The 14,621-nt window shown below is 21.5% G+C and overlaps 2 protein-coding genes across 2 annotated transcripts; both read right to left on the minus strand. All coding sequences in view use genetic code 6, as the record gives it.

Annotated features, from left to right (window-relative positions):
* Positions 1-1,654: 1,654 nt before the first annotated feature.
* On the minus strand, positions 1,655-2,047 carry TTHERM_000885885 (hypothetical protein; the record flags this gene model as incomplete). Its single annotated transcript, XM_012795443.1, has 1 exon — positions 1,655-2,047. The coding sequence occupies one exon, from the start codon at positions 2,045-2,047 to the stop codon at positions 1,655-1,657; it is 393 nt and encodes a 130-aa protein (XP_012650897.1).
* A 1,140-nt stretch (positions 2,048-3,187) lies between these two features.
* Positions 3,188-12,692, minus strand: TTHERM_000885891 (transmembrane protein, putative; the record flags this gene model as incomplete). The annotated part of the gene is made up of 9 exons (XM_012795444.1): positions 3,188-3,339; positions 3,389-3,490; positions 3,546-5,314; positions 5,368-5,785; positions 6,047-8,169; positions 8,252-8,741; positions 8,853-9,940; positions 9,994-10,472; positions 10,596-12,692. 9 exons carry the CDS (start codon positions 12,690-12,692, stop codon positions 3,188-3,190), a joined length of 8,718 nt encoding a protein of 2,905 aa, XP_012650898.1.
* Between the last annotated feature and the right edge of the window lie 1,929 nt (positions 12,693-14,621).

The raw sequence follows: 14,621 nt of genomic DNA on the forward strand, positions 1-14,621 counted from the left end.
AAAGTGCACAAACATTAATTAAAAAATGTAAACAATAAATAGTAAAAAATATTATTAACAAATAATAAAAAATTTTAATTTTAAAATAGTAGATAATCATACACAATTAAAATTTATTTTTTTTAGATTGATTATCAATAAAATTTAATTGGTTTGATATATTTTCATAAAAATATTTATTGAATAATTTTTAAAATTGATAAATTATACATTTTAATTAATCCTCAATAATTTTCAATAGTTTTAGTTCGGCGTCTTTAATAAAATGTGATAATAAAACGATTTATAATAAGTTTAATAAAATACGATATATAATTCATTTAACTTTGGTATTTGTTTGTTCTGTATACTTTTTTGTTAATTAATTAAGTTTTATATATATTTGATAGAGTGATTATCCTTTTAAAATTTTTATTTCACAATAATTTCAAACCGAAAGTAATCTATATTTTACTTCTTTTTTTAAGAGATAAATTAATTGATAGGTTATAAGAAAATGTCATTTGTTGAATTGTAAATTATTTATTTTATTATATATATTCTTTAGTTATTTTTGGCATGTAAGGTGTGTCTTTAAAATAGAACTTCTGTATATTAATAATAAAATGTGCACAAACATTAATTAAAATATGTAAACAAAAAATAGTAAAAAAAATTATTAACAAATAATAAAAATTTTAATTTTAAAATAGTAAATACTCACATTTAATTTTTTTTTTAGATTGATTATCAATAAAATTTGATAAAAATAAAAAGAGCACAAACATTAATTAAAAAATGTAAACAATAAATTGTAAAAAAATTATTAACAAATAATAAAAATTTTTAATTTTAAAATAGTAAATACTCGCATTTAATAATTATTTTTATTTTTAGATTGATTATCAATAAAATTTGATTGGTTTGATATATTTTCATAAAAATATTTATTGAATAATTTTTAAAATTGATTAATTATACATTTTAATTAATTTTCTATAGTTTTTTAAGTCTTATTAATCCTATCATAATTAATGATAGTAATTTATCAAATTAGTAAAAATTAAAAAAAATAAATATTGTTTCAATTCCTTTATATAATTGATAATAAAAATATATCTTTCCATCATCAAAATGTATTTTTAGTTATTTTTTGAGCATAATAATCTATTTTAATTATGTTGAAAGCTGAAACATTTTTCTTTTCATTTTTTTTTCTAATTTACATTTTTCAAAAAAATTTACCTTTTACAGACTATATTTTTTTAATGCTATTATTTTCATAATAGAATAATCATAATTTAAATAATTTTTTAATAAAATACGTAAAAGCTTTCTGCCCTGAAATGTTTGATTATTTTAATCTTTTGATATTTAAGCATATTTTTAAAGATTTATTTTTGCTTCTTTAATAATGTATTCATTCTGCAAATTAAATAAAATTTTGGTTTAATTTCTAGTTTAATAATCGCTTTAATAAATTATATAAATTTGATATCTCCTCAATATAAAGGAAGGTTGTATTTGCTTTAAAAATAAATACTAAGTTATCTTTTCTAAATACAAAACCTTCAAAATTTTAATAATTATTTGGAGTAAATATTATGGATTCATTTAATTCATGTAAAGCTAGGGGATTTAAATTTTTATTGTGTATTAATATGATATTTTTAAATCAAAATTTAAATCTTAAACTTTTTTAGTATCTTTCACATATAAGTCTATATTAATATTTAGTTGATTTGCAATTGGATTCATTTCTTATCTTACGTTGAAAGTCAGAACAATTACTACTGTTTGCTTTAATTGCTTCCTTATGAATTAACACTCTTCTACTATAAGAGTTTGCTGATTTAATCAGATTTAATGTGCCTAATTTAAGCAAATATGGCAATGAACTCTTCATAAGAAATAGTTCCACTTCTATTTTTGTCAAATATTTTAAATTATGCTTATATTTATGCATCATTTATTCCATCTGTTTTATTGTCTATAAAATTTTTAAATTCTGTATATTGCAATCTTTGGGTTTGTTGATTGTAATATCCTTAAATTAGCATTTTACCATATGATCATATATAACTTCTTAGAAATAAGCTTCTTTAATATTTACTAAAATAGTAAAAAGAGTTTCTTTTGTCTGTGCTCATATTACTAATATCTTAATTATTATTTATTAGATTTTATTGTTAATTTATAAAATTTTGGATTAATTTATTTTACTTTTCTTATCAGATGAGTTTGCAATATGCTTAATCGTATCTAATAGAATAAAAAAATTTCAAATTAATACTATTTTTAAGAAAATTAATTATTTGGAAACAATTAATTTTTAAAAATAATAGAAAGATTGGCTATTATTCTCTTAATAATAAATTATATAAAATAATTCTTTTTAAATTTATAAATAATATTTGTATTTCTAATGCAAGCAAAATAATATTATGATATTTATTGATTAAAGTTTTTAATGTGCTTATTTTAGTAGTTATTTTTTTATAAATTAATATCCAGATGCAAATAGTGTATATAATAGGCATATTAACTTGATTATTTCTTCAAAATAACCAAATTAGCTTGAAAAAATGGCTACTAAAATGATTTAATACAAAATGGTATTTCTTACATAAAAAATTGAAAATTATAATAATTTAACAATACTTTTTTTGTTTAAATCTATTTGCTTAAAAATACAAAATTAAATAAAATTTATTGTGTTAAATTAAATAAACAAGTAGTGTATGAGGAATAATATATTTTTTAATATGTTTCTTTAATTATCTTTTAGATATGATAACATAATATTTAAAAAACTATAAAAATTCATAAAGGATTTCTTTTTATTGTGGCATTTGATGTTTAATAAATTTAAATTTTAAGCAAATATTTTGATATATATATTTTAGACAATTAAAATTAAAGAAATATTAAATGTAAAATAGAAAGAAAATGAATGGATCCATAAATTCGGTGTTTTTTAAAACTAAAATTAATCTAAATAAAAAAAAACACTTAAATTTATTTCTAAAACTAATTAAATTCTTTAAAAATCAAAATTAATTAGTTCACTTCAGAAATAAATAAGAAGTATTTAAATATTTTTAAATAAAAAACAAAATTTTGGAAATTAATGTTATGAAATTTATTGAAAAACATTTTAAGAATTAATAAAATTTAAAAAGGATGTTATGTATCATAAACTTTATCATCACATATCTTAAAGATCTAAATTAAATATTTCACTGTTCTTTTTTGTTTTAAACTAATAATTTTGGTGAAGCTCTTTTCTTCCTATTTGTTTCTTTTTCACTCTGTCAGTAAATATTTATTATGCACTATCTTCTTATTTAACATGATTTGCTTTTTTAAATTTTAAATAGTTAAAATAAAAATGTTTAAAAATTTTTACTATTTAATCTATTTGTATTTAAAGTTAAGGTATGTTCATTTTCAAATATAGTTTATGTGTATTCGCTTTCATCCTTTTTCCTTTCATCGTATTGTGAAATTACTTTTATTTTGATAAAAAAACTAATTTATATAATCAATAAAATTTTAATTTTTACATTTAAAGGCGCTAGCTCCTCTTTTTGGTAGTTTTACAGAGTTTAGTTAAGTATTAGGACTTTAGTTTTAGCTTACAGAGTGTTTCTTCTAGAGTTTGCTAAAAAATATAGATGAATTTCTAACCTAAGTGGCACTATCTGGCATTTATAAGTGATTTCGTTTTAATAAATGAGTACCAATCAAATTAATAGCTTTTGCCCAATTTTTAAATGTCCTCATTTTATTAAATGAATTAATTCCTAGCCTCAAATATAAATGCTTAAAGTTAGATTTAAATATTGGATATTTTTCTCCAAAAATGAAAAGAAACCTTTTCACTTTACCTAATAAAACTTATATTATTAAGAAGCTGGAAAATAAGTAATGTAGAGCATAAAGCAAAAATGAGCAAATCTAAAACTATATGTCGTTTTCTGATGTGTTTACTAAAAGATTCAATTAAAGACAGATAATCAGTGTAATACATAAGTATTAATCTGTACGATTAAAATTTACATTTATGTAAGGAGCTTTAAAAATAGAAAGCATTAAGTAGCAAAACAAAATCATTGTGCAAAGAGTGTTTTTAAATTAAATTTGCTAACTATAAAAGTTACTGATAAATATGATTATTAATTTAAGGTTTATCTTTACAAATTCCCAATAATATGTTTGCTTCTTATATTCTGAGTATAGTAAACCGTATGATAGCCTAACTGAGCAATAGTTAAGAATTCTAACTTTCTTCTTTAGTACAATAATCCCAATAAAAGGAATTATTATTGCCCATATCAAAAATAAAGGTAAAAATAAGATTAATATATAAGAGTAGTATTCCATAGTATAGCATTTTAAAGTAACATCTGCAGTTAGATACTAAATTCCTCCAATATCTCTACAAGATATAATCTGAACTAGCCCAGAGATAATGTTAGGTTATAAAAATAAAAATATAAAAATTAAGCCTGTAACAATTAAGCTCTTTTCAAATCTCTTAAAATATTTAGCCAGATACAAGAAATAGTAAATAGTAGTTAGCAACAGGAAATAGCTTACTGATATTATCTATGACCAAATGATTCTACCATATGCATGAGGTAAAAATTCTTCAGTAAAAATACTTCTGCAATCGGCAGAAAATTTCAAAAAATCAATTGGGGTACCAATTCCTAATGACATTATGTTCAAAAACTAAGGCTGGTAAATCTGATAAGCTATTGAACTAATTTAAATAAAATGCATATAAAATTTTAAATAAATGTCAGATTTATCAGTTGATTCACTGTTTCCAATACTTGCTAGTCCAACCATTCTAAGATAATAACTCTAGGCTTTTATTAAAGTCATCTGGCGAGCTGCTTTAACTCCAAATATAATATATAAACATCCTACAATCAATGAAGAAAAATATATGTATGCCTAGCTTGATGAATCTCTACATGGGATACACTCATACAGCTATTTATTCATGTATTTTTGTTTCCATACTTTACCATTTAAATCGCAAGTTTCACAAAGTGGACCTATATATCCTTATCTGCAATTTTAAATACTATCAGTACTTTCACCTTAGCAATTATCTGGATTATGAACACAACTTACAATATTATCTGTATTATTATTTTCTCTCCAATAACCATTCTTTAATATAAGCTTGTTCCCTTAGCAATAAGAACAAGAATCTGGACAAAGTTTGCAAGTTTATTCACTTTAAGAGTTAGGATCTGGAGTTATTAATGAATATTTCTGTATTGGACACAATTCGCAGTATGATGGAGTATTTTAAGTGCTATTGTAGATAAATTAATTAATTAATTAAATAAAAAATATCATTTTTAATACCTTTTAATTATGATTTCACCAACTAAGCACTAACGAAAGTTAACATTTAATTTAACTTATAGGGGTGCCAATAAAAATTATGTTGTGTTTTAAGGATTAGGAATTTAAATAATATTATTTTAAATGTAAAATTCTGAAGAAGTCTATGGATTTGATATGAGCTAAATATTTTAAAATGTGAATGAAATATCAGTTTAGTTATATGACGCTTTATTACCATTGATTTACATAATTTTAGGGTTTAAAGAAATACATTCTAATTAATATTACTGAAATTCGCTTTAAAGTTCTTGACTACTTTATTCAAGTTAATTCAGATTAACAACCCCATTTTCTTCATCATATATTTTTATATTGAAATTTAAATTACCACCGCTCATAAAATTATCTATCTGGTATACAATTAAACTCTATGTTTCTTTTTTTATAAAAAACAATTTGTTTTTAAATATTTTATTTGTATATTAAAAAAAATTCAAGTTATTATTTTCTTCATAAATGAAAAAAAAAAAAAATTAAAAAATAATAAAGCAATCATTTGACTATGTAGATAATCTTAAAATAAATGTTTGGTTCTAATTAAAAAAAGTCTAAAATTTTTTTGAAATTTTTTAATTTAATTATTAATCATTTATTTTTGATATTTAAAAATTTCATTATTATATTTTTTTAATTTTACATGAAATAAATTTAAAAGCCACTCCTTCATTCATGTTGGTAATTTAAATGTTTCTGGGATATGAACCTATATTTTGGCCAAATATCTTAGCTTAATTATTTTCAATTTTGTTTTGACTCAAGCTATTAACTAGATACTACTCTTTTGTTATAAAACCTGGTATTAAATTTAAATACCTTATTGCTCCACCAACTTGAGCATTATTTTAACTAATTATTGTTTTTATTATTTCAAGATTTGAGGAGTATAAGTATATTGATCCTCCTTAGCTTGCAATATTGGATTAAAAGCTTGATTCTTAAATTATATTAATTTAAGGACTGTCTTTTATGCTAATTGCTCCACCATATTCTGATTATAAATACATAAAAACACATTTAGTGAATTAAAACCTTGTTTAATATATGTCAAATGCACAACCATATGAATTCAAGCATGTGTTGTTGAAAAATGATGACTAATTTAGTTCAAAATAGCTTGTTTATATTCTATTTAAGGCTTATCCTTGTACACTAGTACAATAACTAACTACAACATCTTAAAACCTTATAGTATCATTAACAACTTATATATAACCTACACCTTGCATGAGGTATGTTTAAGAAATATCAAAAATCATTAAGTTCTAGTTGTTATAGGCATTTAAATTTATTGAAGATATATTTTTATTCGCATTCATGTAAAAGACAATAAATTAAGATATTTTTAAACCTTGAGAAATATTATTATTTAAAGTAATATTAGTTGTACAATTCTGAATAGTAACTGAATTAATTTAAATGCTCTAGCTATTTTATATTGAAAATAAAGTACTCCAAATATTTTATTACCCATTTTAAGAATAATATCTCACATTTTATATGGTTAAATTCTAAATAACTATTTTTTAAACTTGAGAAATCTAGAAAAGAGAAATAGAATTTTCAATTGTCAAATTTATCAGATTCAGGTTTTTTATAAAAATAGTATTACTATTTGTTACTTAGAATAAGCTACTATTCTGACTTTATTAAAATTATAATGCTCTCTACTAATTTTGTCCTATTTAACTAAGCTATAAGTTTATAATTTCCATATTATCAATCATCAATGAATTTATTGAATTAATTATAAACTAACTACCAACAATATTATCTTAGAATGTAGAATTAACAAAAATAATATTTTAGGTGTTTTTATTAAAGTTGTAAGTTGTTTGATTTTCTATCTTCCAATTAAAATTTTTAATTGTCAAAGTAGGCATATTAAACTATTCAAAAGAAGATATTGCCAAATTAATTCTGTTTTTTTGCGATTACTATTTTTTATCATATACATAAAATTACTAAGTGCTTGATGTACCTCCAAGGTTGATGCTTTTTTAGACAAAAAAAAAGGGTTGTTCATCATCCATTTGAATATTTAGGACAATATTATTTATTGATTGAGAGACTTTCTAAAAGGAAGTACTTTGGGTTGAGAGATCCTAACTAAGTTAAAAGTAAGATGAAGTCCTTTGAAGATTTGAGTAGCATTAAGAATAATCTGTATGTGTTGGGTCACTAGAGTATGGGAATGTATAATTAAATACAGTGAATAAATTTATTCCTTTTAAATTAATTATTAGCTGATCGGTATAACTTAAAGATAATAATGTTGGAAATTGCATTGAGAAAGATTTTTGTATGGCTATTTAACTGTATGAAAAAGATACTAAGTTAAGTTGAGCCTTAGATCTAATAAGAAGTAAAGACTAAGAAATGAATTAGAGATCTGTTATGTTGTATATCTAAGAAGGCATTCTAAGAGAGTTTATGATAGCATCATTTGCATTTCTATCATGTAGATTTACTTAAAATTAATTGAAAATAGCTAAAATATTCCATTATTAACTTAATTTCATTTGTACTTGATAATCTCCAGGTCCATAAATATATTTAATTAAATCTAAATTCGTAGAATTAAGATTTCTGACTTAAATAGCTAATTATAAATCAGTCCATATCAAAATTTATTGTCTTGGAGCATCAATTAATGCCTGAACAACAGAAGATTTTTACTATAGTAAATATAAAACACTTAGAGGAGCATCTTTATCATAAGAAAAGACAATCGAAGTTTAATCTTAAGAACAAGTTATCAATCTTTTATATTAAAAAATATTTAGCAATAATTCAATAAATTACTTAAATTTTATATTAAAAAAATAAAATTTGTTAAAAATACCTTTTAAATTCAAAATCAATTTGTAAATCTCTAATGATTTGCTTATTCTATTAAGGAACTAACACAGATTTAAAAGTGTTATAATTATTAATAGCAAGATATCCTGTAACATCAAAAGTAATTATATGAGAATAAATTGTATTTATAATGCAATTTATTATTCTACTACTATGATTACTGTAAATATTAACAAATGTTAGACCTGAATTGGTTGTATTTATTAATAACTAGATTATTTAATAACTATAAGTCTACACAAAAATGAATGGAATGGTCTCATCCAAATAAATGCTAAAGGGGTATATTTATAATTAACTTGTTAATTTAAAATTGGAGTCATAGCTATATAAATTTATTCCATCAGTTACCAAATGAGTATCAGTGTGCAAAATAATCTATTTTGGTTAATATTAAAGTTAAAACTTATAGTATAGTTAGTTTTAGCTAGCCTACCAAATATTCTAGTTTAAATCAGCGTATGTTACAACATCTAAGATAAAAATAATAAAAATATTTAAATAAAACATATATTTTTTTAATTAAAATATTAAAAATTTATTTTTAATTGGATTAATTTGAAAGGAAAATTAATTTAAATTACCTTGTCTTGAATGATAAGTTGACATTATCAATGATTCAGAAGGTATTATAACAGCTTAACCTTAGAAGCCTACATATGCATAATATTGCCATGCTATAATCGTATCATCATTGCAAACGATTAGAATATTGCTATAAAAATCAAAGACATAGCTCTTTATGTATGAACTCGTCATTTGAGCAAACAAGAAGTCTTTTTGTTAAACGTAAGAATTGAAATAAGGTGTTACAGTAAATAAATATCTGTCGACATTCTATACAATAAACAGCTAAGATTACTCATCATGAAATATACTCACTAAATTTTAAGGATATGATTGATTTTTAATTTCTGAAAGCATAACACCACTTGTATAGTCCCAAACTTCAATTGAGCTATCAATATTATTTCCTACCATACCAACAAAATTAATTAAAACTGTCAAAGAGTAAATATTTTTTTTAAATTAACTTGCAAATAAAACAACTAAAGTATCACGAGAAATTGATTAAATATTTACAGTTCCATATGCTATTATATAATTGTTCTTAAATATTACTTGTTAAACTTAATTATCAAAACCAATTATTTCTTACACCTTAACCCCTGTTATTGCACTATAAACTTCAATGCTGCTTCCATATAAAAATATTCTATCATATAATTCATCGATAATCATGGCATTCATATTCTAAACTTTGAAAACTTTCACAATACTTCCATTTAAAAAGTTGGTCATAAAAACATTTCCAACAATATCTAATGAAATAAAGAGATTTGTATATTTTGTAAACAAAAATAAATTAGTGATTTCATTATTTTAGTTTTAAGAAAGGTTTTATAGAATCTTAATCTTCGATAAATCTGGATTGTAGCTCCAAATAATAATTTATCCTGCTTTGTCATAAGATAAAATAATATTTTATTATTACATAAATTACACGCCATTTATTCCCTTTGAATGTCCAATAAGTGATTGACTTTAATCTGTTTTAAAATTCCATGCTTAAAGATTATTTGAGATATCATAATTATAAGAAATAATTAATTGAATGTCCTCTATTATTAGTGCATCAATGATACTCTACTTATGAACTCTGGTATTTTACCTAATTAAATTAAATAAATCCTAATAAGTAAATAATCTTGAAATCTAAATTACTTGTATACTGTCTAGCTGAAGTAATCATATATAGTAATTATATTAGACAATGAAACAAGCATTTATTAAGATTTTATTAATAGTAGCTTCTATAAAATAGATATTTCGTTTCTTTATATGTAATAATAAGTGTTTGGAGTAAAGTGGCTGAGCATAATATCTCCTATTGTATTTGTGATAAATACCCTTTAATTATATTAATCGATATCAAATGCATTAATTTTAGATCTAGAACCAAATTAAGATTAAGCTAACTATGTTATAGTATCTGCAAATACTAATAATCCTCCATATGAACCTCCATCAATGGTAAATATTACTTTATTATATTAAGGAACAACATCCGAATATGTTATAGGAAATTAGATAACTTAAATTTTAGAATAAAAAGGCTAAACAATTCCATGAGAAATTACAGTTCCATCTTAATTCAAGCAACTGTAATATAAGTAAATATTTCCTTCTTATACTATACCACACTATTTTTATAAAATAAATCAATATGGGTAATAAAAAATCTTTAAAAATATAATATATTCAAAAAAAAATTTTATTTTTTTTTATTAAAATAAAATAATAAATTAATTTATTTATTTATTTACCCTGTTAATTTGAACATTATCGTTAGAACTTTGTATTACATTAAGTTATTCATCGTATAATATAGCTAAACCATTTTAGAAATAAAATATTGAGTAACCCTCTTCGCTTGCTCCAAAAGCTAATCCTACAATCTTATCTTAGTTTTTATTAATACTAGAAGAATCAGTTTATATTTTTATTGTTAATTCAGGGTAATTATATCTAATAATATATCCATTTTCTGACGCAGTAGGGCAATTTAAATTAGAATATAAGATAACATAGTAAAACTAACCTGGATTATTAATAGTATTAATTATCTTAGAATTGAAGGGGTCTATTATTTATAAGTAATTTAAACTATTAATTAAAACAAATCCATTAATGTTATCATTGTATAACCTTAATATTTTTTCATAAAAAATTTATTTAAAGTAAACAATCATATTAATGGCATGATAGCAAACAATAGATTAATCATTATATGCGACACATAGCAAAACACCTTTTACTAAGCATAAAGTAATCCCTTATGGCTATTTTATGCTTAGTTTATAATCAGGATGCTAAAATATGGATAATAATTAGCCAGTTAAAAAATCATAGCTTAATGACAAACCATCTGAAGAGGTGCTTGCAAAGATATTCTGAGAGTAGTCATAGACTGTCTTAGGTACAGACTAAGTTTAGCGAATAAATGGAATAGGTAAATTGGTTATTATGTAGCTAACACTTTGGCTTTTTAAATTAATTTACTGAATTGAGGATCCAAATATATAAATCTGATTACTTTATTCATCAATTATAACTCCTTAAATATTGCGCATATTAATTTAAATAGGAGTAAAATTTTAAGTCTAAATTATTTATTATGACTAAATAGTGCTCGGGTTATTAATAAAGCTAGATATAGAAAACATTCCAAATTAAGTGTATAAAACAATACTGTTTTCATAAATATATATGCCTTATAGTGGCAAAAAAAGTTTTTAATTAAAAAACTACTCGCTTATTTTTTGTAATTAAATGAAATCGTTTGTATTTGAATTAAATCCATAAATTACAACTTCTGCAGAAGAATATACTATCACTGATTAAGAGCTTGAATCTCCTATAGCGTTTAATATCGGCTAGGTAAAATCGCCTTAAAAATATTATTTACATTAAGTAGAGGTAGATTGTAAATTCGAAATAGATAATTCTAGTGAATCACTACCTGAGCTTCCAAATGAAAAAAGATAACTTTAATACCCAGAACTTGAGCTAAAATTTAGTAGAGTAAAACCAGCTGGTGTAGAATCATGATTGCATGTTATTAAAAAATTGTAAGTAGAAGTAGATTCGCTCCACAATATAACTGATTTATCTAAAGAATATGTGATAAAGCTCGATGGGCTAATTATTATTGAATTTAAAACAATATTTGTATGTCCTACATACTTTTTATATGTTTTATTTTACATATTGTAGATGTAAAACTCTCCTTAGTATCCATACAAAGTTATCAAGCCATACATCATATTAACAGAACTCAGATTTGTTAGTTATCCAAAATTTACAATTTACTACTTATTCAAAACTCCAGTAGAATAATTCCAATAGAATATTTCACCATTTGAGGAAAAAGATAGAAGCTCATTAGAATCTTGAAGTAGATAGATCTTCAAAACAGGCTAGGTGTGACCAGAAAAAGTGGTTTTAAGAATTCCATTTACTGAATTCCACAACTTGATATTTGTGTCTGTATTACTAATACTAATAATGATTTAATTTGTGTCATCTATTATTATTTATGAAGCCAATCCAGAATGGAAATCTTAGCCTAAATCAACAAGAATAGGGCATTGATATATTTGTTAACAAACGCCTTGATCAGGATAGCCAAATTCATTTTATTTGCAAGATGGTACACATTATTAGGAATCATTTTCTAAATATAAATTCTAATCACAATCAGAAATACATAGTCCGTTGGATTGATTTAGTGTGAAATTTTGATTACATTAAATACATGAGCCATCATTAGGTGAGACATTTTTGCAAAAAAGGTCTCTGCCTTTAATAAGTTGTGTTAAAAAAAAAAATTATAGTAATTTTAATAAAATTCGATAATTCATTTAACTTTCGTATTTATTTGTTCTGTATACTTTTTCGTTAATTAATTATGTTTTATGTATATTTGGTAGAGTGATTATCCTTTTAAAAAATTTATTTCACTATCATTTCAAACAGAAAGTAATCTATATTTTACTTCATATTTTAAGATAAAAAATTTAAATATTAAAGAAAAACGCCTTTTTTTAAATTGTAAGTAATTTATATATTTTATATATTCTTTAGTTCATTTGGCTTTCAAGGTGTATCCTTAAAATAAAATTAATTCTTATTAAAAATGAAAAGAGCACAAAGATAAATTAAAAAATGTAAACAATAATATATAAAATTATTAACAAATAATACAACTTTAAGTAAATTTAAAAATAGTATATAATCACATTTAAAAATAATTTTTTTTTTTAATGATTACCTATTAAATTTGATAGACTTGATATATTCTCATCTAAAAATATTTATTGAATAATTTTTAAAATTGGATTCCTCATTTTAATTACTCCTCAGTTAATTTTCAATAGTTGTTTAAGTCTTATTAATCCTATCACAATTAATTATAGTAATTTCAATTCTTTTTATTTAATTGATAATGAAATATATATATCTATCCATTTTTAAAATGGATTTTTTGTTATTATGTTAGCATAATTATCTATTTTAAATATTTTGAAAGCTGAAACATTTTTCTTTTCATTATTTTTTCTAATTAGCATTTTTCAAAATTCATTTTACCATACTTTACTGACTATATTTTTTTATTCCATTATTTTCATAATAAAATAATCATAATTTAAATAATTTATTAATAAAATACGTAATAGCTTTCTGTTCTGGAGTTTTTGATTATAAGTATGGTATTTAAGTATAATTTTAAGAACTGATTTTGGCTTCTCGAATAATGTAATCATATATTATAAATCAAATAACATTTTGATTTAATTGCTGGTTGTATTAATCTCTTTTATAAATTAAAAAAAGCTGATGTGTTCTCTATTTAAAGGAAGGTTGTATTATAAAAATAAATTCTAAGTTGTCTTTTCTAAATACAAAACCCTCAAAATTTTAATAATTCTTTGAAATTAATATTAATTTTTCTATAATTAAAAGTATATTCATTAAGATTTGATTTAAGAAAAATTTATTTAGAGCAAAATAAATAAAATTTTATTTAATTTAAAAAAATTAAAATTATTTCTTTTTAAATTTAAAGTAAAAATCTGAATTTTAAAATTTAAATTATTTATTAAAGGTAGAGAAAATATGAAAATATAAAATGATATTTTTAAGCTTTAGAATTAACATAATTTGAAATTTTGAGAATTAATATTTTACATCTTCTAAAATTTCTAAATAAATAAATAATTATTTATTTTAATTTGTTTTAAAAAGTAAATTTAGTTTATTTCATTATTTCAAATTTATTTCTATTTAATTCTTTATGAAAATATTAGTTAAGCACTCTCTTCTTATAACATTGTTTACTTTTAACATATGTTTCAGTTTTTAAGACATAAAATTGTTAAAATAATATTAAAATTTATGTAAGAAGCTGATGCTTCTTAGTTTGTAATACTAAGAGTATATTAATTGTCATCTTTTTTCTTATATTCATAGTTTTGCGACATTGCTTTTATATAAAAAAAACATTATATCAAATAAAATTAATAAAAATTAATTAATATCTAAATTTACTCATATAAAATTAAAAACAAAAAAGAAATGAGTTTTATTTTTAAAACAATTATATAAAATAATTTTTTTTGAAAAATTGTTTTTATATAATTCTTTTTAAATTTTAAAAATAATCTTTCTATTTCTGATGCAAGAAAAATAATTTTATGGTATTTATTGATTAAAGTTTTTTGTGCTTATTTTAGTAAGTATTTTTTCATAAATTAATAGATAGATGTAAATAGTGTATATAATATGTATAT

This window comes from Tetrahymena thermophila (assembly GCF_000189635.1).
Source record: "Tetrahymena thermophila SB210 genomic scaffold scf_8254814, whole genome shotgun sequence".
NCBI classification, from domain to species: domain Eukaryota; phylum Ciliophora; class Oligohymenophorea; order Hymenostomatida; family Tetrahymenidae; genus Tetrahymena; species Tetrahymena thermophila.